The sequence below is a fragment of the Monodelphis domestica genome, chromosome 4 (assembly GCF_027887165.1).
Source record: "Monodelphis domestica isolate mMonDom1 chromosome 4, mMonDom1.pri, whole genome shotgun sequence".
Taxonomy (NCBI): domain Eukaryota; kingdom Metazoa; phylum Chordata; class Mammalia; order Didelphimorphia; family Didelphidae; genus Monodelphis; species Monodelphis domestica.
In genome coordinates this window covers 118,914,727-118,942,179 of record NC_077230.1, presented here as the reverse complement: position 1 = coordinate 118,942,179, position 27,453 = coordinate 118,914,727, and the positions used below count along the sequence as shown (strand labels likewise).

Sequence of the window (27,453 nt, the reverse complement as noted above, 5' to 3'; positions counted from 1 at the left end):
CTCATTTCATTTTTTATCAATTCATACGAGTCTTTCCAGGATTTTCTGAAGTCATTCCTTTGTTTCATTTCATATAGTGCAAAATATTCCATTACACTCATACACAACTTACTCATTCCCTCAGTGATGGACAACTCCCATGGTTTCTAATTCTTTGTCACACCAAAAAGAACTGCTAAAAATATTTTTGTACAGGTAGGTTCTTTTATCTTTCATCTCATTGGAATATAGTGGTTTTCCTAGGTCAAAGAATATATATACTTTTATGATCCTTTGAGCTTGGTTCCATATCGTTCTCCAGAACAGTTTATCAGTTCAGTTTCACCAACAGTGCATTAGTGCCCCAATTTTCCCACAATTCCTTCAACATTTATCATTGCCCTTTTTGGTCATATTAGGCAATCCGACAGGTGTAAGGTGAAATCTCAGAGTTGTTTTAATTTGCATTTCTCTAATCAATAGAGATTTGGAGAATTCTTTCATGACTATAGTTTTAATTTCTTACTCTGAGAACTTCCTGCTTATATCCTTTGATCAGTTTTCAACTGGGGAATGTTTTGTATTCTTGTAAATTTGACTCAATAAGAGGTTTTTGTCAGAGATACTTGTTACAAAAATTTTTTCCCAAATGTGTTGTATCCCTGCAAATCTTGGTTCCAATGGTTTTGTTTCTACAAAAACTCCTAAATTTAATATAATCAAAATGATCCATTTCAATTTTTGTAATGTTCTCTACATTTTATTTGATTCTAAATTATTTCCTGATTCAAAATTTTGATGGGCAAATGTTCCCCTAATTTGTTTATGGTGTTACCCTTTATTTCTTTTTAAAAAATTTTTTTAAAACATTATTTTATTTGGTCGTTTTCATACATTATTCACTGGAAACAAAGATCATTTTCTTTTCCTCCCCTCCCCCCCGCCTTTCCCTCTCCCATAGCCGACGCATGATTCCACTGGTTATCACATGTGTTCTTGACTCGAACTCATTTCCCTGTTCTTGGAATTTGCATTATAATGTTCATTTAGAGTCTCTCCTCAGTCTTATCTCCTCCAACCCTGTAGTCAAGCAGTTGCTTTTCATTGGTGTTTTTACTCCCACAGTTTATCCTCTGCTTCTGGGTAGTATTTTTTTTTTAGATCCCTGCAGATTGTTCAGGGAAATTGCATTGATACTAATGGAGAAGTCCATCACCTTCGATTGTACCACAATGTATCAGTCTCTGTGTATAATGTTTTCCTGGTTCTGCTCCTTTTGCTCTGCATCACTTCCTGGAGGTTGTTCCAGTCTCCATGGAATTCCTCCACTTTATTATTCCTTTTAGCACAATAGTATTCCATCACCAACATATACCACAATTTGTTCAGCCATTCCCCAATTGAAGGGCATCCCCTCGTTTTCCAATTTTTGGCCACCACAAAGAGCGCAGCTATGAATATTTTTGTACAAGTCTTTTTGTCCATTATCTCTTTGGGGTACAAGCCCAGCAGTGCTATGGCTGGATCAAAGGGTAGACATTCTTTTATCGCCCTTTGGGCATAGTTCCAAATTGCCCTCCAGAATGGTTGGATCAATTCACAACTCCACCAGCAATGAATTAATGTCCCCACTTTGCCACATCCCCTCCAGCATTCATTACTTTCCATGGCTGTCATGTTAGCCAATCTGCTAGGTGTGAGGTGAAACCTCAGAGTTGTTTGGATTTGCATCTCTCTGATTATAAGAGATGTAGAGCACTTTTTCATGTGCTTATTAATAGCTTTGATTTCTTTGGCTGAGAACTGCCTGTTCATGTCCCTTGCCCATTTGTCAATTGGAGAATGGCTTGATTTTTTGTACAATTGATTTAGTTCTTTATAAATTTGAGTAATTAAACCTTTGTCAGAGGTTTTTATGAAGATTGTTTCCCAATTTGTTGCTACCCTTCTGATTTTGGTTACATTGGTTTTGTTTGTACAAAAACTTTTTAATTTGATGTAATCCAGATTATTTATTTTGCATTTTGTAACTCTTTCTAATTCTTGCTTGGTTTTGGGTATTTCCTTTCCCAAAGGTCTGACATGTATACTATTCTGTGTTCGCCTAATTTTCTTATAGTTTCCTTCTTTATGTTCAAGTCATTCACCCATTTTGAATTTATCTTGGTGTAGGGTGTGAGGTGTTGATCTAAACCTAATCTTTCCCACACTGTCCTCCAATTTTCCCAGCAGTTTTTATGAAATAGTGGATTTTTGTTCCAAAAGCTGGGATCTTTGGGTTTGTCATATACTGTCTTGCTGAGGTTGCTTGCCCCCAGTCTATGCCACTGATCCTCCTTTCTGTCTCTTAGCCAGTACCAAATTGTTTTGATGACCGCTGCTTTGTAATATAGTCTGAGATCTGGGACTGCAAGACCCCCTTCCTTTGTATTTTTTTTCATTATTTCCCTGGATATCCTTAATCTTTTGTTCTTCCAAATGAACTTTGTTATGGTTTTTTCAAAATCAGTAAAAAAAATTTTGGAAGTTCCATGGGGATGGCACTAAATAGATAGATGAGTTTGGGTAGGATGGTCATTTTTATTATATTGGCTCATCCTACCCATGAGTAGTTAATGTTCTTCCAATTGTTCAAGTCTAGTTTTAGTTGTGTGGAAAGTGTTTTGTAGTTGTGTTCATATAGATCCTGTGTTTGTCTCGGGAGATAGATTCCTAAGTATTTTATTTTGTCTAGGGTAATTTTGAATGGGATTTCTCTTTCTAGTTCTTGCTGCTGAGCTGTGTTGGAATTATATAGAAATGCTGATGACTTATGTGGGTTTATTTTGTATCCTGCAACTTTGCTAAAGTTGTTGATAATTTCGATTAGCTTTTTGGTTGAATCTCTAAGATTCTTTAAGTAGACCATCATGTCATCTGCAAAGAGCGATAATTTGGTCTCCTCCTTGCCTATTTTAATGCCTTCAATTTCTTTTTCTTCTCTAATTGCTACTGCTAGTGTTTCTAATACAATGTCAAATAATAGAGGTGATAATGGGCATCCTTGTTTCACTCCTGATCTTAATGGGAATGGATTTAGTTTATCCCCATTGCAGATGATATTAGCTGTTGGTTTTAGATATATACTGTTTAGTTTTAGGAATGACCCTTCTATTCCTATGCTTTCTAGTGTTTTTAGTAGGAATGGGTGTTGTATTTTATCAAAGGCTTTTTCTACATCTATTGAGATAATCACGTGGTTCTTGTTGGTTTGCTTGTTGATGTGGTCAATTATGTGGATAGTTTTCCTAATGTTGAACCAGCCCTGCATCCCTGGTATAAATCCTACTTGATCATGGTGGATGACCCTTCTAATCGCTTGCTGGAGTCTTTTTGCTAGTATCCTATTTAAGATTTTTGCATCTATATTCATTAGGGAGATTGGTCTATAATTTTCTTTCTCTGTTTTTGGCCTGCCTGGTTTTGGAATCAGTACCATGCTTGTGTCATAAAAGGAGTTTGGTAGAACTCCCTCTTTGCTTATTATGTCAAATAGTTTGTATAGTATTGGGATTAACTGTTCTCTGAATGTTTGATAGAATTCACTGGTGAATCCATCAGGCCCTGGGGATTTTTTCTTAGGAAGTTCTTTGATGGCCTGTTGGATTTCTTTTTCTGATATGGGATTATTTAAGAAAATATTTCTTCTTCTGTTAGTCTAGGCAATTTATATTTTTGTAAATATTCATCCATATCACCTAGGTTGGTATATTTATTGCCGTATAGTTGGGCAAAGTAGTTTTTAATGATTGCCTTAATTTCCTCTTCATTGGAGGTGAGATCCCCCTTTTCATCCTTGATGCTATTAATTTGCCTTTCTTCTTTCCTTTTTTAAATTAGATTAACCAGTACTTTGTCTATTTTGTCTGTTTTTTCAAAGTACCAGCTTCTAGTCTTGTTTATTAGCTTAATAGTTCTGTCACTTTCTATTTTATTAATTTCTCCCTTAATTTTTAGGATCTCTAGCATGGTTTTCTTCTGGGGGTTTTTAATTTGTTCATTCTCAAGTTTTTTGATTTGCATTTCCAATTCCTTGGTCTCTGTCCTCCCTAATTTGTTAATATATGCACTCAGGGATATGAATTTTCCTCTAAGTACTGCCTTGGCTGCATCCCATAAGGTTTGAAAGGATGTTTTGCCGTTGTCATTTTCTTCAATGAAATTGTTAATTGTTTCTATGATTTCTTCTCTAACTATCAGATTTTGGAGTATCATATTATTTAATTTCCAATTAATTTTTGATTTGGCTCTCCATGTACCCTTGCCGATCAATATTTTTATTGCCTTGTGATCTGAAAAGGCTGCAGTTATTATTTCTGCTTTTCTGCATTTGAGTGCCATGTTTCTGTGACCTAGTGTATGATCTATTTTTGTGAATGTGCCATGTGGTGCTGAAAAGAAGGTATATTCCTTTTTGTCCCTATTTTTCTCCATATGTCTATTAACTCTAATTTTTCTAAGATTTCATTCACCTCTTTTACCTCTTTCTTGTTTATTTTTTGGTTTGATTTATCTAAATTTGATAGTGGTTGGTTCAAGTCTCCCACTAATATGGTTTTACTGTCTATTTCCTCTTTCAATTCTCCTAGTTTCTCTATTAAAAATTTGGATGCTATACCATTTGGTGCATACATGTTGATTAGTGATATTTCCTCATTGTCTATACTCCCTTTTAGCAGAATATATTTACCTTCCCTATCCCTTTTGATCAGGTCTATTTGTGCTTTGGCTTTGTCAGATATCATGATTGCAACTCCTGCCTTCTATCAGTTGAGGCCCAAAAGGTCTTACTCCAACCTTTAATTCTAACCTTGTGAGTGTCAACCCGTCTCATATGTGTTTCTTGAAGACAACATATGGTAGGGTTTTGGGTTCTAATCCAATCTGCTATTTGTCTACGTTTTATGGGTGAGTTCATCCCATTCACGTTCAAAGTTATGATTGTCATTTGTGGATTCGCTGGCATTTTGATATCTTCCCCTAGTTCTGACCTTTCTACTTTAGCTTTCTCCTTTTGAACCAGTGATTTACTTTAGGTCAGTCCCCCTAGTCCCCTCCCTTGAGATGCTTCCCTTTTTAGCCCCTCCCTTTTTATGCTCCCTTCCCCTCCCCCCTCTCCTTCCCTCCCTTTTTGTACTCCCTCCCCCGACCCCCTCCTTAATTTTCCTTTCTTTCTTGCCCTAATGGATAAGATAGAATTCAGGATCCCACTGGATCTAGATGTTCTTCCCTCTCAGATCTGATTTCACTGAGAGTAAGGTTTAAGTAATTCTACTTCACGCTCTCTTCCTCTCCTTCTCATATGAGAGTTCTTCCCCTCCCCTTCCCATGTGTATCTTTATATGGGAAAGATTATTCTATTGATTCCCCCCCTATTTCTTGAAGTAAATCTTAGTATTATCGACGGTTCCCCCCTCCCTTTTCCTTTCTTTGCCCCCACTTTCCCCAAATCTTCTTAATGCCCCAATCTTTCCCTATGCATGTTTCTTCTAACTACTCTTATGATGATACAATTTATGAGAGTTACACAAAACATTTTCTCCACATATTAATATATATAATTTGATGTAAATGTAGTCCTTATAGAAGAGAGTTTGATTTAAAGAAAAAGATAAGATTTATCTCCTTTTCCCTTTCTTTCATATTTACCTTTTCATGTTTCTCTTGCTTTCTGTGCTTGGATATCGAACTTTCCACAGAGCTCTGGTCTTTTCTTAGCAAATGCTTGGAAATCTTCTATTTTGTTGAATGCCCATACTTTCCCCTGGAAGTATATAGTCAGTTTTGCTGGGTAGTTGATTCTTGGTTGGAGACCCAGCTCTCTTGCCTTTCTAAATATCGTGTTCCATGCTTTGCGGTCTCTTAGTGTGTTAGCCGCTAAGTCGTGTGTGATCCTTATGGGAGCCCACTTATATCTGAAGCTCTTCTTCTTGGCTTCTTGTAGGATTTTCTCCTTTACTTGGAAGCTCTTGAATTTGGCAATTATATTCCTAGGCGTTGTCTTTTGGGGATTTAGTATAGAAGGTGTTCTATGAATCCTTTCTGTTTCTATTTTGCCCCCTTGCTCCAGAACATGAGGGCAATTTTCTTTTATAATCTCCTGTAGAATAATATCGAGTTTATTGTTTATCTCTGGTTTTTCTGGGAGACCGATAATTCGGAGATTTTCTCTTCTCCCTCTGTTTTCCAGATCTGTGACCTTCTCAGTGAGATATTTTATGTTTTCTTCTAATTCATTAATTTTTTGGGTTTGCTTTATTGATTCTTGCTGTTTTATCATCTCACTTTCTTCGAGGTGCTTAATTCTGGTCGTTAGGGACTGGTTTTGCTTTTCAGCCTTGTCTGCCCTTCTATTGGATGCTTCGAGTTCTTTTTCCAATTGAGCATTCTTATCTGTCAGACAGCTGATCTCTTTCTCCCATTTTTCTTTCCAGGTTTCCATCTTTTGGATAAGTTCCAGTTTGAGATCTTCCAGAGCTTGTTGATAGTTTCCATTTTGGGAGGCGTGTTCTGAATTTTTTTGGATTTCCTCCTCATTCTTCAATAGTCACTTTTTTCCCTTTCTTCCTGGAGGCTTGATTTTGGGCCATGTGAGCCATCCCTTTGGTGGTTTTATTCCCCTTTCCTTTTTGGTCTGGGATCTGGGTTATATGGGCGGTTTTTCTGTGAATTTAGGTTGCTTCAGACTAGTTCTTCCCAGCCTCCGAGGTTTCTTAGAGCGCTGGGTCCCTGATCACAGCCACACTGCCCAGGTGTTCAGCTCCGCCCAGATAATCAACACGTGGTCCGCCCCTGGTGTTTAGCTCCGCGGAGATGTTCAGCGCAGCCGCCCCAAGTACAGCTCCGCTGAAGCGCTGGATTCTCCAGTGAAACCGCCCTGAGACGTTTTTATGAAATGATTTTGGGGAAGTTTGACTGGTATGTCACTAAATAGGTAAATTAATATAGGTAGGATTGCCATTTTTGTTATATTGGATTAGCCTATGCACAAGCAATTAATGTTTCTCAATTGTTTAGATCTGACTTGATTTGTATGAAGAGTTGTACTCATATAGTTGCTAGTTTTGTTTTGGTAGTCTACCCCTAGGTATTTTATATTGTCTAGAGATATTCTGAATGGAATTTCCTTTTCTATCTCTTGCTGTTGTACTTTGGTATTGGTAAATAGAAATGCTGGTGATTTATGCATACATGTATACATTAGAAGGGCTTTTCATATATATATATATTTTTTTTTTGAATACTCACTAAAATGTTTTTAGATAAAATTTTAAAAATAAAATATTTTTCTTAATAATGATAATAACCATTAACAGTTATTTAATAATATATGTCAGGCACTGTCCTAAGCACTCTGCAATTATTATTTAATATTATCCTCATAACAAATCTGGGAGGTAGTTGTTTACTATTACATCATTTTATAAATGAGGAAGCTGCGGCAACTTGGATTAAGTGAAGTTCTTAGGGTCATACAACTAGTCTAAAGCTGAATTTTAACTCCGACTCTGATAACGCATATGCAGCATAAATAGGAAGTCAAGATATACACACAAAATCATAAAGTCGTTAAACAGAAAATACCACAGGAGGAGGAGAACTAATAGAGTATCAGTAGAGTTCATACAAAAGATAAGAGTCCGAGTTGGAGGTAAGCAGGGAGCCCACTCCAAGAACAGAGGAAGATCAGTACAAATGCAGAGATGAAATGTGGAATGCCATCAGTGAGGAATACAGAGATGACTGGTTTGGCTAGATTAAAAGTTCAGAAAAGGGAGTTAATAGCCAATGAATTTAGAAGATAGGTTGGGTCTAAATTGTTCAGTGTTTTGAAAGCTAAATAGAGGACTTTATATTTTATTGTAGAGATCAGAGGAAGGTAATGCAATTTGAGTAGGTAGATCACATAGTAAGATTTATTTGTACTTGAGAAAAATTAATTTGACAGAAATATATAAAATGGACTTTATCGGTGAGAGACTTGAGGTAGGGAGACCATTAGGAGATTACAACAATAATTTAACTAAGAATTGGTAAGATTTTGAACTAAGGTGGTAGCTGTCAGTGAATAGAAGCAGTTAGTTGGGAAAGATATTATAGAGGAAGAAATGGAAAATATGGCAAGTGATTGGATTTGTAGGAAAAGTGAAGAATTTTTTAAAAAGGGAACTATGAAAAATGGGAAGGCTTAGCAAGAAAATAAGTTGAAGTTTAGAAATATTGCGTTTAAGATGTCTGTGGGGCATCCATTTAAAAATGTACAAATGTCAAATAACTGTTTAGAACTAAAACTCCAGAGAGACAATGGACCTGGATAAAGAGATCTATGAATCATAAAAATGATAGTTAATATATAGAAACTACTGAAGTAACTCAGAGAAAGTACAGAAGAGAATAGGCTCCAAGACAAAATTTTGAGAAAAACTAGAAGTAATGGGGTGTGATATGGATGAGTCAACAAAAAAAGGACCGAGAAGGGGAAAACAGAAAAACTGGGAGAGAATGTCATGAAAACCCTGAGAAGAAAGAGTATTGAGAAAGAAAAGGTGGTCGCAACAATGATCAATGCAGCAGGGTGGTCAAGGCTATGAAAGGTTCATCCAATTTGGCAATTAGGAGATTACAGGTAACTTTGGAAAGAGCAGATTCAGTTGAATGATGAAGTTGAAACCTAAATTGCAAATGGTTATCAGTGAGAGGTAGCAAGAACGGACAGCTTTTCCCAAAGAGTTTAGCTAAAAAAAAAGGAAGGGAGATATAGAAGACTTCCTAAGTTTGAAGAAAGCAGGAAACAAAACAAGGAATAGAAAGAGATGATAGATTCAAGGATGAGGTGGGATGTCTGAGATTGTAATATCCTGGAGAAGATGGGAGATGATGGAGTCAAGTGTATATATAGAAAAGTTAGTCTTGGCTTTGAGAAAGGCTACCTCAATTACCACAGAATGTAGGAAAGGAGGTTAGAGTAGGAGATTATGTTAGGCCCTGAGCTGAAGTAAAGGGAAGAGACTTGTGGAGATGGTGGGGAGTGGGGGCTTCAAGAAAAAGGTTTAAGTAAGACAGGGAGTTAATTAGGAGGAAAAAAAGAGATTACTCTATTGCAGTGAGGGCCCAGTTGAGTTTGGATAACATGGACTGGTAATGGAGCCAGCAGTCAGTACTGCTATGGGACTTCCTCCAGCTCTGTTCAGTAATCAGGAGCAGAGGAGAAACAGGAGTGGTGAGAGTAATCCAGAGGTGAGATTTGGCACGAAAATAGTAGCCAACAGGAAACAAGAAAAAAGGTTTCAAGAGTAGTTGGTTGTAGTAGTTAGGTGGATATTAGAAAGGGAGGAGTAAAGTCCATAATAATAGAAATAATAATAATAAAAATAATAGAAAAGGGAAAGTCTAAAAGCGACAATGGGAGCAAAGATTATACTGATTTCCCTTCCAGAACCAGAGGGGTGGGGATGAGAGAAAGGTATAGTAATTCTTGGAAAGGAGAGCAAAGAATGTGGCATCATCAGAGAGTCAGATCTGAGAGGCTAACAGATAGGCTGTGAAAGAGGTACAAAATGAAAGTGAATATATTCACAGAAGAATAAGAATTTCAGAGGGTACAGTGGAATAGGTGGATGGGATTTGGGGGATGGAGAAGGATGAAAAGAAAACAAAGACAGTTTCTCCTAAATGTTTATTACATAATTCCTATGGGGATAAAGAGTGAAAAAGGAAAAGCTATAGGGTTATTTATAATAGCAAGTGGCATATGAGACAAGAAGCTCATAGCCTCAAACTTGGGTTTCAAATTGCTTGCTCAAAGCTTTGACTATTGTCTAAGTATTATATCATGAATTTATCTCATTATGAAGAAAGTGTTCTCCTACCTTGAAAATTGTACCTCCTTATTTAAACAAAAATCCTAGAATTTGTTCTCAAAAATGACAGACATGGGGTGGGGGGAAGAGAAAAAAAATAGTATAAATGACTTACAAGAACAACTAGGCAGGAGGCAGTTGGGTGGCTCAGTTGACTGAGAACCAGGCCTAGAGACAGGGGGTCCTAGGTTCAAATCTGGCCTCAAATATATCCTAGCTGTGTGAACCTGGGCAAGTCATGTAACCCCCACTGCCTAACTCCTTTCAACTCTTCTGCATTGGAACCAATGCACAGTATTGACTCTAAGGTGGAAGGTAAGGGTTTAAAAAATATAAAAAAAGAACAAAAAGAACAGCTACACAGATGCATGTAACTGAGAAGCAACTACATAATTTTTATAAAGTGAAAATGATTCTGCTTCTCTGGAGAATGTCTTACACTTTCCATATTTCCTTTCCTAGCATCAAGGTTCTAAATCTCACATTCCATTCACCCAGCTATTTGGAGCAGAAAATGACAGGAAAAGATTGGCTTCTTTCCTTGTTGTTATTCAGCCATTTTCCACTTCTGTTTGTAACCCTATTCAGGGTTTTCTTGGCAAAGATACTGGACTGGTTTACTATTTTCTTTTGCCATTCATTTTACAGATGAGGAAATGGAGGCAAACAGCTAGTAAATGTCTAAAATCAGATTTAATTCAGGAAGGTAAGTCTAATTGACTCCACACCCAGAATTGGAGTTGTGCCACCTAGTTGGTTAGGATGTAGTAAATTACCTAAGCAACAAAGGAAGAGTACTATAGGAAAATTAAGAAGGGTAACTCCAATTTACAGAGCAGGATAGGACATCTGAGAGGATAATATAATTTCTATAATATGTTCCATTCTTGTTTGCTCCACACATATCTTTATACTTTTTCTTCCCACACCACCTGTCTACTTTTATTCCAATGAGGAACTATTGAAGGAACTGTGAAATATTTTGAGTAATAAGGAAGCACATCCTAGAGTAGAAACGGAAGTCTCCCACATTAGACCATAGGAGAAGAACACAATTGTCAACTTCCAACTTCAAAACTGTATAATCTGCCTTTAGTCATAAAATGAGAGGTTAGAATATCCTCATAAAGTATCAGCCAACAGCACCCTCAAGTCTGGGAATTTTAAAAGTCTTTTTAGTTTACTGTAATTTTGGTTTAATAAAATATCTAGTAATAGTTGCAGAAACACATTGGTCATAGTGCTCATTTTCTCTGAAAGGAGGCAAGTTTTGGAATACACCCACACACCATGAAAGGGTTAGAAACTGCAAGTAAACTGGATAAAAGTATATCCATTCATAGCATATTGGAAGTTCACCATGACTGATGGAAAAAACCAACTGTGCAGATTTCTCTATTTCTTCTTATTAAAAGCATCTTTTTTGCAGTCATATCAGGCACAAAGAACTTATTCTAAACAACTATATAATTTTTCAATGTAGCTAGAGCCACCCAATATTCAACTATATCACAGGAGATTATTTTTTCAAGCACAAACATTTCAAAGAGCTAGAATGCTCATTTTGAAATAGAAATTTCTAAAGTAAAAAAAAAAAAGATCCATGAGAACGAGAGACTATAAAACCAGATTTGGATCTGGGTGTATATATTAAGAGAAGATAACCAAAAGAAATAGACTCCTGAAAAATTCAATGTAATGGACCTTGCTACTAGTAGCAATGCAAAAAGTCAGGGCACTCCTGAAGGATGTATGTAAAAGAATGCTATCCACATTGAAAGAAAAAACTATGGGAGCAGAAAAGCAAAAGGAAAATATATGACATCATTCATCACATTTTTGTATGGGTATGTGTTTTGGGGGTTTAGGCTTTAAAAAAAAACCTCTATAGCAAAAATGAACAATATGGAAATAGATATCAAGTGACATTTGTACATCCAGTGGAATTGCTTTTTGGCTCTGGTGGGGTGGGGGTGGGGGAATGAATCATGGAAACATGGAAAAAAAAAGAAATAGATCTCTAAAATGATATCTTTCTTTCTGAAAGTCAAAAGCATTTTCCAGTTTTTCTAAAAATTTAGTTCTTTGCTTCAGGGAATTTATTTTGGTCTTTTTACAAACAACAGATCCAACCTATAAAGACCCTCCACTTTTCTGAACACATTTGGGCACTTGGGAATTGCTTTGCACTGTTACTTAACTATTATGCATTTGTTATCATTTTGCATGTTGCCCTATCTAGACTAATGAAGATATTTTGTTTTCCCTTAACACACTGTCTGTCATATTTATAGCAGGTACTTCTTCAATTAGTTTATAGATATTTTTAATACTTATAAAAAAAACCAAAGACTAGTCAATAAAAATAAAACAGGCTAAAAATGGTTTACTTTATTGCTTTTACAACTGAAAAACTTGAAAATATTTTTTTCAAAGAAGGATCAGTAACAGTTCAATAAAAACAAGAAAAGTGGTATTAATTATTTTTCAGAAGTCAATCTGAGGTCTTAGGGCTTTAAAGAGGTTATAAAAAAGAATGCCAGAGAGTCATCTATATATAATGTGCTCCTAAAAGCCTGAAATGTGGACAAATTATTATTTAAAAGTCAACTAGTTCTTCATTAGGAAAATAACATCTACTTAGGTCATTACATAAATTCTATCCTGTAAATGACAAAATAATTTAGCACTAAAAGAACCCACAAGTGCACAAAAGTCAAGAAAAGAAAAGGAAAGATAAAGTAATGCTTTGGGAAAAATAAAAAGTCTTAGAAGAAGCAGCCAAGAAGGATTAGCACACAATCCCCAAAGTCAATAAACCCTCCCCTTTCACAAAGGAAGCAAACTGAGCAGAAAGAAACCTTTGAGGTTAAGACCCACACAGGATAGCAGAATCCATACACCCTACACAATCTAACATCAAAAGAGGACAATGCTTTCAAGAATAGGCAAAAAATCCAGCAGCTCAGAATGAAGAAGACAGGAAGGAAAACATTCATGCAACATTTCATGCAGGGTACCAGTGAGTACAGATGAACACTAAGTAACACATTGTGAGAAAAAAACCAGAAGTGATTGAAGTACACAGTTGTAAACACACCTCAGTCATAGACAAAAACTGCTTACCCTCAGATTTAGTGGTAGTACCATCTTTAAGCAAATTAAAAGGGAAAAAAACAACAAAGGAAGGGATAACAGGGAACAGTTAGTAACATCAAAAAAAGGGCAGAAATTAGCTACTAAAGAAAGCAAAAAATTCCATTTTAAATTAAGCTTAAAGGGAAAACAGCTTTGAACTGCAAAGCGAATTCTAAAGCACTAAATCTGGAATGTAATGTAATTAATGGATATGTCTACATTGTAAGAACCAAGAAGCAACTCTGCATTCGCTGCGTACCACCAGAGGAAATTTAGCTCAACTACTGCACTCTGAATTTCCTTCCCTCTATGAAGGAAATTGCTAGCAAGGGGGGAAAAGGTTATACCTATAGGACAGAGAAGCAAGTAAGATGCTTGCTTTAGCAATGCCTATTCCAATCTACATTATACAGCAGCAAAAGCTGTATAGCATGGTACCTGGTTCAAGGCCTATGTACTCCATGTCCTCCCTGATGTGTCTGGATTCTAGAAGTTTGGAAAAGGAGCATCAGATTTAACTCTATTATCCTGAAGAAACTTTGGTTATATAAAACAAATGTGCCAAGCCAAACAAAAATAGTTAACAAAAGACAAACACTTTCTACTATGTTAAGAAATAAATCCATATTTCATTTATCCCATAAAGCAGGATAAGAAATGAGAATAAACATATTATAGTAACTTAAAAAAAAAAAAAAAGATATTTGGAAGAAATTTTGATATGGTGACATCTAGTGGCCATCCAGCTAATGTTAAGTCATGGGAAAACAAGAAATTACTTCTAAGATAGATTTTGAACTCAGATCTCAAGGAACATACGAATACCAAATTATATGAGCTGCAAAGAAATCAAGATAGAATTTATAAAAGTTCAATTTGAGTGTAAAGTGAAGAAAGCGTATTGGGCTAATTAGATGGTTTTCTTCCTTTGATTTTTCCTAATAACAAAAGCTTCCCCTTTATAAAATGGCAAACTTTTGTTTTAAAATTTTGGATGAAGTCTTATCTTCAACATAATCTAATAGTCTAATATTTGGGAAGAAAGCAATTCTTGCACTTCTTCCCAATGAAACTGACTTGTATTTCTGAGGCAGAGCTATAAACTGATGGGACTGTTTTTTGTTCTTTTTTTGTTTTGTCTTAAAAAAAAAATACATCAGAGCATACATATCCCAATGGCTATTGCCTCCTTTAAAGTAGTACCAATGAAATAAATCTAGACATTTATTTCAACATTGCAGGTACAAAACACATTTGTCCCCTTTTTGGGAAACAGCGCCTAGAGGTAACCACAAAGCCCACTGATTTATAATCAACACTTAACTCCCACAAAATAGTATTTACCCACCTACAACACTCATTACCTCCATGAGGCTTAGCTTCAAATAACTTGCAGCTATTTCCAAAATTATATCTGACTTGAGAGGATGAAGACTTAGGATGAAGACAAAAAATCACAGACGTCTTCACAAAGTTATTGCTCTGATGGACCACTCTCATTTGGATGTATATACACTGATATGTTTGTTCAGAGAAAAAATTACATTATATCCAATACACACAATTTACAGAAACATAGTTCTGGTGATATTTTCCCTAAAAATTACAACCAATTCGTTGTTACAATTGCATCATTGGTTTCCCTCCTTACTGGACATAATAGACAAGCAGCAAGAGATTGGGAAAGAATGCTTTTGGCAGTATAGTGAGTAAAAATAAAATACCTACAGAGGCATTATTTCATATATTGGTGTTTGACACAGAAAGCTAAATATATCTATTAAGGACAGAGGGGGAAGGCACCCACTGTTTAATGGCAAACTATCTATGTATTGATTTCTAGGAAGAATAATGTACACTCAATATGCAATATGACCTGCATTTGATCACTCCCTGAATTTCCATTTGAAAGGTTTTAAAATTTCTTTCAAATATGGCTTTCTTTAGAGTCTCAATGAAATATCAAACTTAAAGATAAGTTAAAATGTTGGCAAAATTGAACATGATCAGGAACAACAGCTTCTCTGGGCCTACCTAATGATGCATATGATCCTGGAGGCAAGGCAGCTGCAGAGCTGAAAGGAGTGGAGCCAGCAGTTGAGACTTTTGATTTGGCACTGGCTGCTGCATTCACATCAATGTCACTTCGAGACCGCTGCAAGGATCCAGTTGTGGAAACAGATTTGGTACTAACTGTAGAAGCTTAAAATGGGAGAGAATAAAATAAACCCTCCAGTAAGAACTTTACTTTAACCATATACAAACAACCTGGGGGGGGGGGGGGGGAACGGGACGGGAACTCTTAAGAACTACACCTATGCACCCTCAGCAACCCACACTGGTTAAAATAAGTTCATCCTATTCAAAATGTATTAAAGTAGAGTGGATAATGGCTGAATACAAAACACTGGTTAATAATGAAGAGTACAAAAATGAAAGTATTTTTATACTAGGTTCCCCTTTTTATGGTTCACTGTACTTCCTACAGAAGGCCTTTTGAAGTCTCTTCATCCCTACCCATCCCTCACACCCCACCACCCAATCCCAAGGTAAGAAATTACCTTCCATTTATACCTTTATATTATGTGTGGACAGTTTTTACACACCCTCTCCCCTTTAAAACATAGGATCCTTGATGGCAGAGTCAGTATTTTTGTTTTTCTTTATACATTCAGGGCTTAGCACAGGGCTTGGGACATAGTAAGCACTAATCAAAGCAAGTTGCCTGACTAATAGAATGAATGACTGCACATGTAAAGAGAGTGGCTTTACTGCCCTTTCCCTGTCCCTAAAGACATAAGAGAAGATGGCTTTGCCTTCCTGAATCCCATACTTGCTCCTACTTCCAGCATCTCTGTACCCTGTTTTCTGGCCTTGCTTCAATTTTCTGAGCTTCAATACTCCGTAGCCCAAGAATTAGAGACAGGTGTTCAAGAAAAGTTCTTAGAATCTAATTTTTTTCCTCATTGGCTATTTCAAAATTTCTTATCATCAGTGAGACTGAAACCAGAACTCTGCATAAGTACAGCACCAAGTCATAGAACAAAGAAGCATACATTTATGTAGCTGATAGGGAAAGAAGTAGCTGAACAGATAATTCACTTTCTAAAGTCATGCAATCAAAAGTAGCCATTTGATATAATCCTATCTACAATCTGAACAATGCAGGGGATTCTCATCTCATCTCCTTCCAATTCAATTCAGCAAGCATTTATCAAGTGCCTACTATAAGCAGAGCACAGTGCTAAATGCTTGAGAATACAAATAAGAAAAAAAGGACAGACTGTGCCCTCAAGGATCTTACAATCTAATAGGGGAAGATAACAAACAAATGGCCTTTAGAAAGCAGGGGAAAGGGGTAGGAAGGGGTCCACTAGGCAGGGGGGTCACTAAAAAAATACTTTATCTCATGTTTACTCTTACCTCGAGATGTGGAACTTCCAGTTGGGCTTCTTTTGGCAGACAATGGACGACTGACAATTAAGAAAGACCAATGTTAAACATTCATACATGTCACAGGACCATGTGTGTTTCTTTGAACTTCCTAATTAATCATTTATCCCTCACATCTCTCTATATATAATCTTATCATTAATTCCTTTACATTATTAATTTGAAATTGTTCTTGGAGTATACTATTTTAAAAACTTTGCCGAAATTCTTTTAATAATGACATTTTTGCCTTTCTTGGTATCTTCATTTAGCTACTAAATTATGCCTCTTAATGCATTAGGTGCTCAATAAATGTTTACTGAATTATTCAGAGGCAAGACAAACTAGAGTTGGCCTTTGTAAGGCAAAGTTTTCTACACAGAAACTGCATTCTAAAAAAATTAAATGAAACTACAATGAAACCAAAATCTGGAATCTCATCTCTTACTTTAGGCTCTCTTGAGAACTAGAAGAGGAACGATCTGACTGAGGCAAGGAAACAATGCTGTCTGAGTTCTTCAGGTGTGATTGCAGAGCTTTCTGGTAAGATGACTCCAACGTATGGTATAAATGTTCTGCTTCTCTACTGAAGTGATTGTGGAAACCCCAATAACATCTGGAAATAAAATCCACAAAGTCTAAGTAAAGACATTTAAATAATTCCCTCAAAACCTGGATTAGAATATCACTAAAGCTGAGCTCTGGCCCACTTCACACACAACTCTGCTGCTGTTGGAGAATGACTGTGAAGTATTGAGGAAAGCAATACAGCTCAGAGGAAGACCTCAACACAGGACTGAACAGACAAAACAATTTGGAAATTCATGTATTTCTTGTTGTAAACACTGTGCTCTACAAATTTTACTCTCCTGTTCCATATTTGTTACCTATCTAACTAAGCCTTGAGTCTGGCTCCTGAGGAGTTGGGTGGTTTGCATGGAGAACAACAAGAGGAGTATTTAGGGTGATAAGTGTCTGTACCACAAGGACAAGGCAACTTGCGCTGAGAGTATGAGTATGTCTTCATCCATTCCTTACATTGTATGGACTAGTAATGTAACTCATACAATAAAATGCTCTTAAAAAGAAAAGGAAAAAAGAACCCTATAATCACATAATGCTGCCGTCAATGAAAAGTACATATGTAGGCAGAGACAAGAAACAATTCTATTGAAAGAGTTGCTAGAGCTTATATATAAGAAGAAGGTATAGAGTACACCTCTTACTTTTCTAACATGAATTGACAACCTTGTCGGCAAGAAACCCCCAGACTGACCTTTATCTCAAATCAAATATTACATTCTGAAGTTCTATCAATCACCCAAGCAAGAACTCCACTGAAGGAAATCAAAACCCTAAGAACATCTTAATCATCCAGGCTCCAATGAATTCAATTAACCAGACTGATACCTTCCCTTTCTATAAAAGCTCCCTACTTTCTGTAGTTCACTAGAAGTCCCAGAACTGTGGGGTCTATGCATCTTCCCAGATAATTTGTTGGCTCTGATTAAAGGCCTCTGTTATAACTACTTTAGTAGTTTTGACTTATTTACAGGTTGTTAGAATTAAGTGGATGAATTTAAGGATGAATGAGATGCTATTAAATTTAGGAAGAATTAAAAGATATTAAGAAATGATTCAATTTTTAAATTGGTTAGCCTCAAATAATATAATAAAATAAACATAATATAAAAGAAATCATGAAATGATAAAATACTTAAAGTTAATGTGTATTTCAAGTAGCATCTTTATGTTATGATAAAAACCCATAAATCTATTTGGGATGGGGGTAAGAAACAACAGGTAAAGAAGATGACAGGATGTTAAGCATCAGCAATCAGAAGTGGATGAAGTTTATAAAGAACTAAGTCAAATTTTTTAAGAATACAAGTTATTCCCCAATTGACAAATGATCAAAGGACATGAACAAACAATTTTCAGATGAAGAAATCAAAACTATAAAAAATTATCTGAAAAAAAGGTTCTAAATTACTCTTGATTAGAGAAATATAAATTAAAACAACTCTGAGGTACCACCTATTGGTCAATATGGTAGTAAAGGAAAGTGGTAAATGTTGGAGAGGATGTGGCAAAATTGGGACACTAATACATTGCTGGTGGCGTTGTGAACTGATCCAACCATTCTGATGGGAAATTTGGAACTATACCCAAAGGACTATAAAAATGTGTAAATCCTTTGATCTAGTAATACCACTACTGGGGCTGTTTCCCAAAGAGATAAAAAAAAAAACGGGGAAAGGACCTACTTGTGCAAAAATTTTTAAAGCTGCTCTTTTTGTGGTGGCAAAGAATTGGAAATTGAGGGGATGTCCATCAACTGGGGAATGATTGAACAAATTGTGGTACATAATGGTGCTTTATTGTGCTTTAAGAAATGATAAGCAAGATGATTTCAGATAAAGCTGGAAAGATCTATGAGAACTGATGTAGAGCAAAATGAGCAGAATTGGGAGAACATTGTATATAGTAACAGCAATATCGTAAGATGATTATCTGTGAAAACATGGCTGCTCTCAGCAATGTGATGATCTGGGACAATCCTGAAAGACTTATGATGGGGAATGCTATCCACCACTAGAAAAAGAACTGTTGGAGTTGTCTTTCATATCAGTGTGTCTTTGGTTTTGTTTTGGGGTTTTAGTTATATATGAGTGTGCTCTTACAACAATGACCAATATGGAAGTGTGCTTTGGATGACAATAACAAATTGTTTAAGTGGATCAAGAGTGGAAAACTGTTTTTTAAAATGTGAACTTATAAAATAGTATAAATTTTTACTTAGGATATAAAGAACAAAAACCTACAAGTATGTGCAACAAAAATTCTCAAAAGTGAGGTACAAATTATGATAACAGACATTCTCAGAGTTCTTCTATGAAACATCCATATATGAATAACAATTCAGCCTGGATGCTTTCTGACACCTAATTATATCAAGAAGACTTTACACATAAAATATGCTTAATATTATAGGCTTGATTTTTAACAAAATTTAATATCATTATCATTAAAACTTCTTAAACCATCAGCAATGCCATACAACCAGTAAAATATCCTGAAATTGTCTATTAGATGTATAACTCAATCTTTGAAAAAAGCCACATTAAATAAACTCTTAGCAAAAGGAAACTAACATAACCAAAATCTAAAGGTAATTACAAGTAAGTAATTCAGTAAACACTTACTTTCTTGCTTCTATTCTTGCTTCAGAATCAGCATCATGTATTCCCTTTTTTATTGTTTCTGCTAATACTGATATGTGTCTGTTTACATAAAGAGACATTTTTATTATAAGCCCATAAGCCCAGAGAAACAATTTCAAAATATTAACATCAAATCAAAAGGTACTTAAACTGCTTGAATCTTGAGAAATGAGAAAAATTAGTCTTGGGGCACTTGAATTTTAAATTCTTCTCCCTGCCCAATTTCTTTTACATAGCTGTCTTTCTAGGCAACTCTTAATTCTATGGGACCTGGGGGAAAAAGACATTTCCTGTGTTTTCTTTTGGAAACAATGATTAGATTAAAATGGTCTCAGTTCAACATGGCAGTGAGCAATTCTCTTAATAACAAGACACTGTTTTACCCATTTAAGATAAAATTTATACCTAAGGATGTTATCGCTTGGATCTACACAATCACATAGCCGTTTTACACACTGCTATTTCCTTTGTTACCTCAGCTGGCTGAGAAGGAAGCAAAGTTAATTCTTTTCAAGGTATTCAGAAAAGGAAAATGGTCAGACTGTTTTATTCCAACAAGTTAAAAAACACATTCACAAATGAATAACTCTTTGAAAAGAAATATAATTTTGCCAAATCAAAATACACATATAACTGCCTCACCTTGTATCCAAGAACTAGTTGTTTACCAAGTATAAACGATTCCCTATTTTAAAACTATAGGTTTAAAAGAAACATTAATTTCTTCAATAATAAGCAAACATGGGGGCAGCAAGGTGGCTCAGTAGATAGAGAATACAACCTAGGGATGGGAGGGCCTGGGTTGAAATATGGCCTCAGACACTTCCTAGCTCTGTGACCCTGGGCAAGTCACTTAACTACCACTGCCTCACTCTCACCATTCGTTTGCAAACACAGTACTGATTCTAAGACAGAAGGCAATAGTTTTAAAAAATTGCTTTAAAAGTAAACATTATCACACTAAAGAATTCTGTATAAGAAAGTTTTTCTAAGCCTAGCAGTTGAACAACTGAAGTAATGGGTTTTGCTGCACTGTAGCCAATAAAATTAATTACCTAGTAAAAAAAGTGTTAATCCTTGTAACAGTCAAACTCTACCTAAGATTAACTTACCTAATTCTATGCTAAGGAGAGGGGCCAGAAGTTCTCTCATGGCTATTCAGAGATTCTTTTCTTCCCTTTAAAACAACAACTTCCCTCCTCCTAGAGGAATGCAATCTCTTTGGGGATAAAAATCAATTCATTTTTGTTTGTATTCTTTGAATCTGGGATATTTCCTTGCACACAATAGATATTTAATATATATATATTTGTTTATATGAATCCCAAACACCTGGTCAGGTCTATCTTTCAAAAAACAAGTAACTTACCAATAAAAGTATACTCCATTAAGGAGCTATCTAGAAGAGTCTTTTCCCTCTTCTTCAAGTTCAGAATATTTTTCACTTACACATGCCCTTTGAAGATGGGCATTTACTCTGATAATGCTGACAATATGACTTTTCATAGAGCACTACTTTAAAAAACCCACATTAAAACTGAAACCTTTGGATATTACATTAAATGGAAAATGAATTAAAATAATATATGAAGACTCCTCAAAAATTCATAGGATCAAAAAATCACAAAGAGGGATATTAAAGGTCATTAAAAAAAATATGGTCTAGCTGGTCAGTGTAATTAGTGAAAGATGTTGTCTAGAACTCAACATATTTCTCTGCTTCTGTTTAAGAGTTAGATATTTATCATTAACCCATATTAAATTTCACCTTATTAGCTTTAGCCCCCTGCTCCAGACTATTATCCAAAGTACTGAATCCCTCTCACAGTATCCCATTAGCTCCAAATCTGACCAACATGCTGTGTTAGCCTAAATTGATTTCATGGATTCAACACAAGTAAACTTGACATTGATCTTCGGGCTCAAAGTGGGCACAAAAGTAACCTTCTAGGCAGTGAACAAGACAATGAATAGTAGAGGATACAAAAGATACTGGGCTTGAAGTAAGGAAATTTGAGTTCAAATCTGGCTTCAGACAATGACTAGCTGGGTGAACCTGGCCAAGTCATTTAACTCTGTTTTACTAAGTTTCCTCATCTGTAAAATGAGCTAGAAAAAAAAAAGACAAAACACTCCAATATCTTTGCCAAGAAAACTCCCAAAGGAGTCCCAAAGAATCAGATACAACTGAAAAATGACCATACAAAAACAAATAGATATCTTGGTCTTCTGACCTTTTTATTCTAAGGTTTGGAAAATATAAATAATGCGAAGAACTATCTAATAGCTTTGACATATTCTCTCATCCATTAAGCAAACATTCATACATATATTCTCATTCTCTCTCTGTCTTTGTCTCTGCCTCTCTCTCTGTCTCTCTCTTTCTCTCTTTCTCTCACTCTCAGGAGCTAGGCAACTGGGATTAAGTGACTTGTCCAGAGTCACACAGGAAGGAAATGTCTGAGGCCACATCTAAACCCAGGACCTCCCTTCTCTAAGGTCTGGCTCTCTATCCACTGAGCCAATTAGCTGCCCCTAAACATATTTTTAATGTCATACTCAAATGTTAGTGAAATCAATGTCTTATGTAAAGAAATATTAATCTTACCTTTATTGATAATACTATTTTACAGTATTTGTGACTATTACTGACAATGATACCACAATCAATAAAAAGTCCACTTATGCCCCTAAAGACCACATAGAATAATGAAAAAAAAATCAAGATTTTTAGGAAATATCAGTAAATATCAAGTCAGATGCTTACCTTTCTAGTGAATGTGTTTGCCATTCTTGTAAAAGTAAATCTAAAAATTCAAAACAGCGTCTAAAAATAGTTTTTAAAAAGAGAGATTAGAATTTGAAGATTTTAGTACAAGTAGATGTACACAAACATCTATTCAATAATGATTTAAATTTCGGTTTTACTCTCATTAGTATAATTTGTATAAAACCAGGTCATTAACAGTTTGCACTTTATTTTCAGCATAAAGTTATATTTGTTCCCTTTTGAAACTATCTCATTTGAAAGGTTTATAACATATTATGTATATGAACAAACACGAACACACACACACTCCCACCCTCTCTGCATATATATAAATGACTGTGTTTCCAAGTAGGAAATTTTTCTCATACTTTCTAGAAAATATAATTCAAGAGTGTTACCAAAATATGCAGAAGGTAAGAGAAACATGACTGTTTAAGCTATTCAAATCAAAGTTAATGTACGTCAGATCTCAATTCAAGAAAAATCAATGCGAGTGACTAGTGATAGAATATTCAATCATAGTGGCTCTTGGAAAGTGTTAAGGAGCAAAATGTTGGGAGACTGTCCAAGATATCAGAAACATGAACACAGAAAAAGAGACAGTCAGACAGACAAGCACACTTACATAGGGGCACATTGGCAGTGGAAATAGTGTGAACACATCAAGAATATTTCTATAAAAATCCTTTAACTGAAAAGCATTTGTTTCAACATATTTAAGTAATTTCTGGCTAATCAATATACAATTTGAAAGTTGTTAAGTTTGTGTTTTTGCTGTTTTCAATTCTGCCAGCTAAAATGAAGGGAAAATTTCACTTGTACTCACCTTCTAACTGCAACAGATTTGGATGTACAATTGCTAGTGATAACAGGTATTAGCCTAGGGATGTGTGTATGCTGTGGAGAAGAGAAAAAACACAGGAACTTGAAACCATAAGCAGTCAATCAATCTTTTCTTTTTTGGTTAGTCTGTCACATATTATTCTGTTCAGAAGGCCAAAGGCCATGCACAGTAAAGGATATAATGCCAACAAGAGAAAATAATGCAATAATAAAGAGACACAGGCAAAATGAGGTAAAAAAATTCTTTTTAGTTTTTAGATTTTAATAATTGAAATACAACAGTGAGTTTCTGTGCAAAACATTTAAAATGTTTTAGTACTAAAGAAACTCTAATATATGCATACAATAATTCTTAATTAAGATAGTGTATAACTTACTCTTCATGGCACTGCGAAAGAGTAGACACAAGTAAAAAGTACAAGAAATTGCTGGTATCATTACAGATAAATGAGACCAGATAAAAAGATATTTTATAACAGTGGTGGCAAACTTATGGCACAGGTGCCAAAAAGGGCACACAAAGGCCTCAGTGTGAGAATGCTTGCAGCTGCTCACCAGAATTTGTTACTAGAAAGCCAGAGGGACTTGGGGTGGAGCTGCTGCCCTCCCCCTCTCCATGCACAAGAGGACATTCCTCCCTTCCTCCACCCTTCTGCCCAGCAGTCAATGGGAGCACTTTCTCCTTCCCATCTTGGGTAAGGGGGATGAGGGAAGCCCTTAGCACGGGGGGGGGGGGGGGGGGGGGGGAGAGCACACACCTGGCACTATGTCTCTAAAAGGTTTGTCATCACTGTTACATAGGTTTTCCAGCACAAGGGTTACATAGATACAGCTAAGGGAAATACTAAACTTATAGTGATAGCAGAAAGCATGATCTAAAAAGTAGGTTACTTTGAAGCAAGGGGACATTAACTTTTTTTGTACTATGGACTCTAATGGAAATATGGTAACACCTATAGACCCCTGCTCAGAATAATTTTTTTTAAATGGCTAAAGGAAAATACATCAGGTTATAAAGGAAATCAATTATACTAAATTTCTTGTTCAGTTGTTTTTCACTCATGTCTGACTCTTTTTAATCCCTTTTGGGATTTTCTTGGCAAATATATATAGTGGTTTGCCAGTTCCTTCTCCAACTTAGATTACAGATAAGGAAAATAATGACAGTAGCATTAAGTGATTTGCCCAGGGTCACAGAGCTAATGTCTGAGGCCAGATTTGAACTTAGGAAGAGAAGTCTGCCTGACTCTCAGTCCAGCATTCAATCCATGTCACCACCTAGCTGGCCCAAATTGAAGTGCATATATTAAAATAGTAAAGAAAAAAAAAGTTCATGGGGCCTAGATTAAGAAACCCTTTTCTAAAGCTTTGTATGAGTTTGGGAAATATGATACCCCAAAATATACATTAAATAATACTTATCTATTCATCACTTTTCATTATATTCCCTAGAAAAGTCTGTCTGAAATTGACAGTCTATTACACATAGATTTCTGATGAAGACTCAGTCTTCCTTGAGAAAAGACTTGATTCCATGGTGATGGTATAGTGTTGAAACAGTCTTTCATAATTTTGTGAGTGAATGTGGCAGAGTGAAAAAATCCCTGGACTCATAAGAAGTCTAGGTTCGAATCTGGCAGCCAACATTTATTAGCTCTTTGACCACAGGCAAGTAACATAACTTCTAGAAGCCTTGTTCCTCACCTGTTTAATAGAAATAAGAATATTTTATAGGGTTATTTTTCAGGATTAGAGATAGTATATGTAAAGTACTTTGTCAATTTAAAAAACATTAGCTGTAGATATTTGTCTATGGCCATATAAACATCAGTTCTAATTTTTAAAATTTTAATTTAATCTAATTTCTAAAAAAAAAAAATAACTTTTGGCAGATTTGAAATTAAAGAAATTGTTTTGTCAGTTTCCAGATTTGTTTTATATATGTAGGCGTATGTATGTGTGCATGTGTATATGGGTGCACACACCCATACATGTTAACACCAGCATATACACACTTTGTTATAAGAGTCTTCATGTTAGATCAATTAAATGGCTAAATAACAATAACAACAGCTAGCATTTTTATAGCTTTAAGTTTTGCAAAGTACTTTACTTATTACTGCAATTTATCTCAACAACCTTCCAAGGTAGGTGCTATTTTTCCATTTTACAGATGGAGAAATTCCAAAGATTGAGTGACTTTTGCCCAGGGTCAGAAAGAAGCAATAAATGCTTGAGGCAGGACTAGAAATAATATCTTCCTAATACTTTATCTAATAAATTATCCAGGTGTCTCTGTACTATATAAGCAGAAGCTATTATTAATATAGTCGTATTTCATTATAACTTCTAGAGTTTTAAGTTTTAAGTGTTAGTTTCATGCCATGTAAAAAGATTATGACCGTTAAATACAAATCCCCTCCCAAAAAAGTATTTACAACTGCTTATATTTGACAAAATGAACACAGGTATCTAATAACATCTTATTGGATACTACATGCCCAATTCAGCTTTCTTTGTCCACTTATTCCTAAATGTTTGCATACATTTGTCCTTTTAGTCTGTAATATAATTAATATTGATTATATTATAATGTCCCATTACATTTAAATACAACCATATATTTAGTAATTCTCCAGTTCCTGAACATTTAAAGTTATTTTGGTACTTTAAAAAAAATATATTTTATTATTACTATAATTATGCACAATTACAAGTAATGCAATTAAATACTTTTTTTAACATGTAGCTTTACAAACAAACTAGCATTCTTTAAGTAAATTCCCAAAGATGGGATTACTGAATCAAAGGATGAGACTCCTAGACCTTTATTTCTACAGATACATAGAGAAGAAAAGAAAGTAGAAAGAAGATTTCCTAAAAAAGAGTAATGAATTCTTTCCTTTTCTAAATCCTGAGTTAATCCCTCTATTCTCTCAGTATCCTCATCTGTAATATAGAGCTCAAATAGCACCTACCTCATTGGGTTATTCTAAGTATAAAATGAGAGAATATAAGTAATCCACTTTATGAACCTCAAAGTACAATATAAATGCTAGCTATTTTTAGGATCTTATAGATTGGTATCCAAAAAAAAGGTGACAAGTGATGTCCTTTTATAAAAGTGAAAGCCATTAAATAAACCAAGTCAAAAAACTACACACCAAAAGAGAACACTGATATCATGAATGTCTCACTTTGTTATTATCATCAACTGACAGACCGAGTCCCTACAACATAGAGCACACTTAAATATACTTACTCGAATAATTAACCTAACAGCTACAACACCAGATGTGGCCATGATTTTGGCACTGTTTGGGATTAAATTAAAGATGGTTGGCATGATGGCTTCAGCTCCATGATCAAACTTGTTTCCAAGAACTGACGACAGATGCCTTTAAAAAAAGGGGGGGGAGAGAAAGGGAGAGAGGAAGAGAGAAATAGACCTGTGCCTTTCATTTGACATTTGTTGGAGCTATTACAATTACAGAGATAAAGAAACACATCACACAAAAAAAGAAGAAAAACAAAACACATTCTAAATCTAAATTAAAACCTCTTGCCCTTATCCTTTGCAGCTGATATTTTTTTCCTGAATGATTAATTTCTATACCTTCATATACTTACCCTTTGAACACTGGGATACTTTATGATCTGATACTTGATTTTTCAAGATATTCTCCTACCTTATTGACATTTATGTTTTAATAATTAAAAAATTAATTTTATTTTTACTGATTAATTCAAAGAGCATTTATTAAGCAACTACAATGACCTGGGCATTATGTTAAATACAGGGAATTCAAAGGAAGGAAGAAAGCAGGAATAAAAAGTGAAAAAATAGTCCCTGTCCTAAAGGAGATTGTATTGTATTTTGAAATTGCATGAGTTGACATTTTTTGACAGAAGTGAGAAATTATCAAGATGTTGCAGTATATCAAAATAAGTAATTACCACACTAAAAATAGTTTTCTACAAATTGGTGTTGTTATGAATTTCAGCATTGCCTATCATTAAATAAAAGACCAAATGTCCTTCCTGAAAATCAAAAAGTTAGAAGATTTCACCAAAAATTTTGGAAGAAAGAATAAAATTCTCATCCAAACCATAAGTGGAACATTTTATTGGAGTTAAGAAAAAGAAAGGTGTCAGAACATGATGGGGA

General features: G+C 35.2%; 1 protein-coding gene across 14 annotated transcripts in view; it reads right to left on the bottom strand.

Moving 5' to 3' along the window:
* CLASP1 (cytoplasmic linker associated protein 1) overlaps positions 1–27,453 on the bottom strand; it is a 355,336-nt gene that overhangs the window by 110,476 nt on the left and 217,407 nt on the right. For 8 of the 14 annotated variants that reach the window (XM_056793731.1, XM_056793732.1, XM_056793738.1 and 5 more), the window contains 8 exons: positions 26,548–26,683; positions 23,269–23,339; positions 22,440–22,499; positions 19,655–19,732; positions 16,897–17,064; positions 16,440–16,489; positions 15,051–15,218; positions 13,455–13,502 (listed from right to left, as the gene is read on the bottom strand). In XM_056793731.1, coding sequence (XP_056649709.1) covers positions 13,455–13,502; positions 15,051–15,218; positions 16,440–16,489; positions 16,897–17,064; positions 19,655–19,732; positions 22,440–22,499; positions 23,269–23,339; positions 26,548–26,683 — 779 coding nt within the window. The remainder of the gene's footprint in view (positions 1–13,454; positions 13,503–15,050; positions 15,219–16,439; positions 16,490–16,896; positions 17,065–19,654; positions 19,733–22,439; positions 22,500–23,268; positions 23,340–26,547; positions 26,684–27,453) is intronic. The other 6 variants (XM_056793741.1, XM_056793735.1, XM_056793742.1 and 3 more) reach the window with 1 other exon arrangement.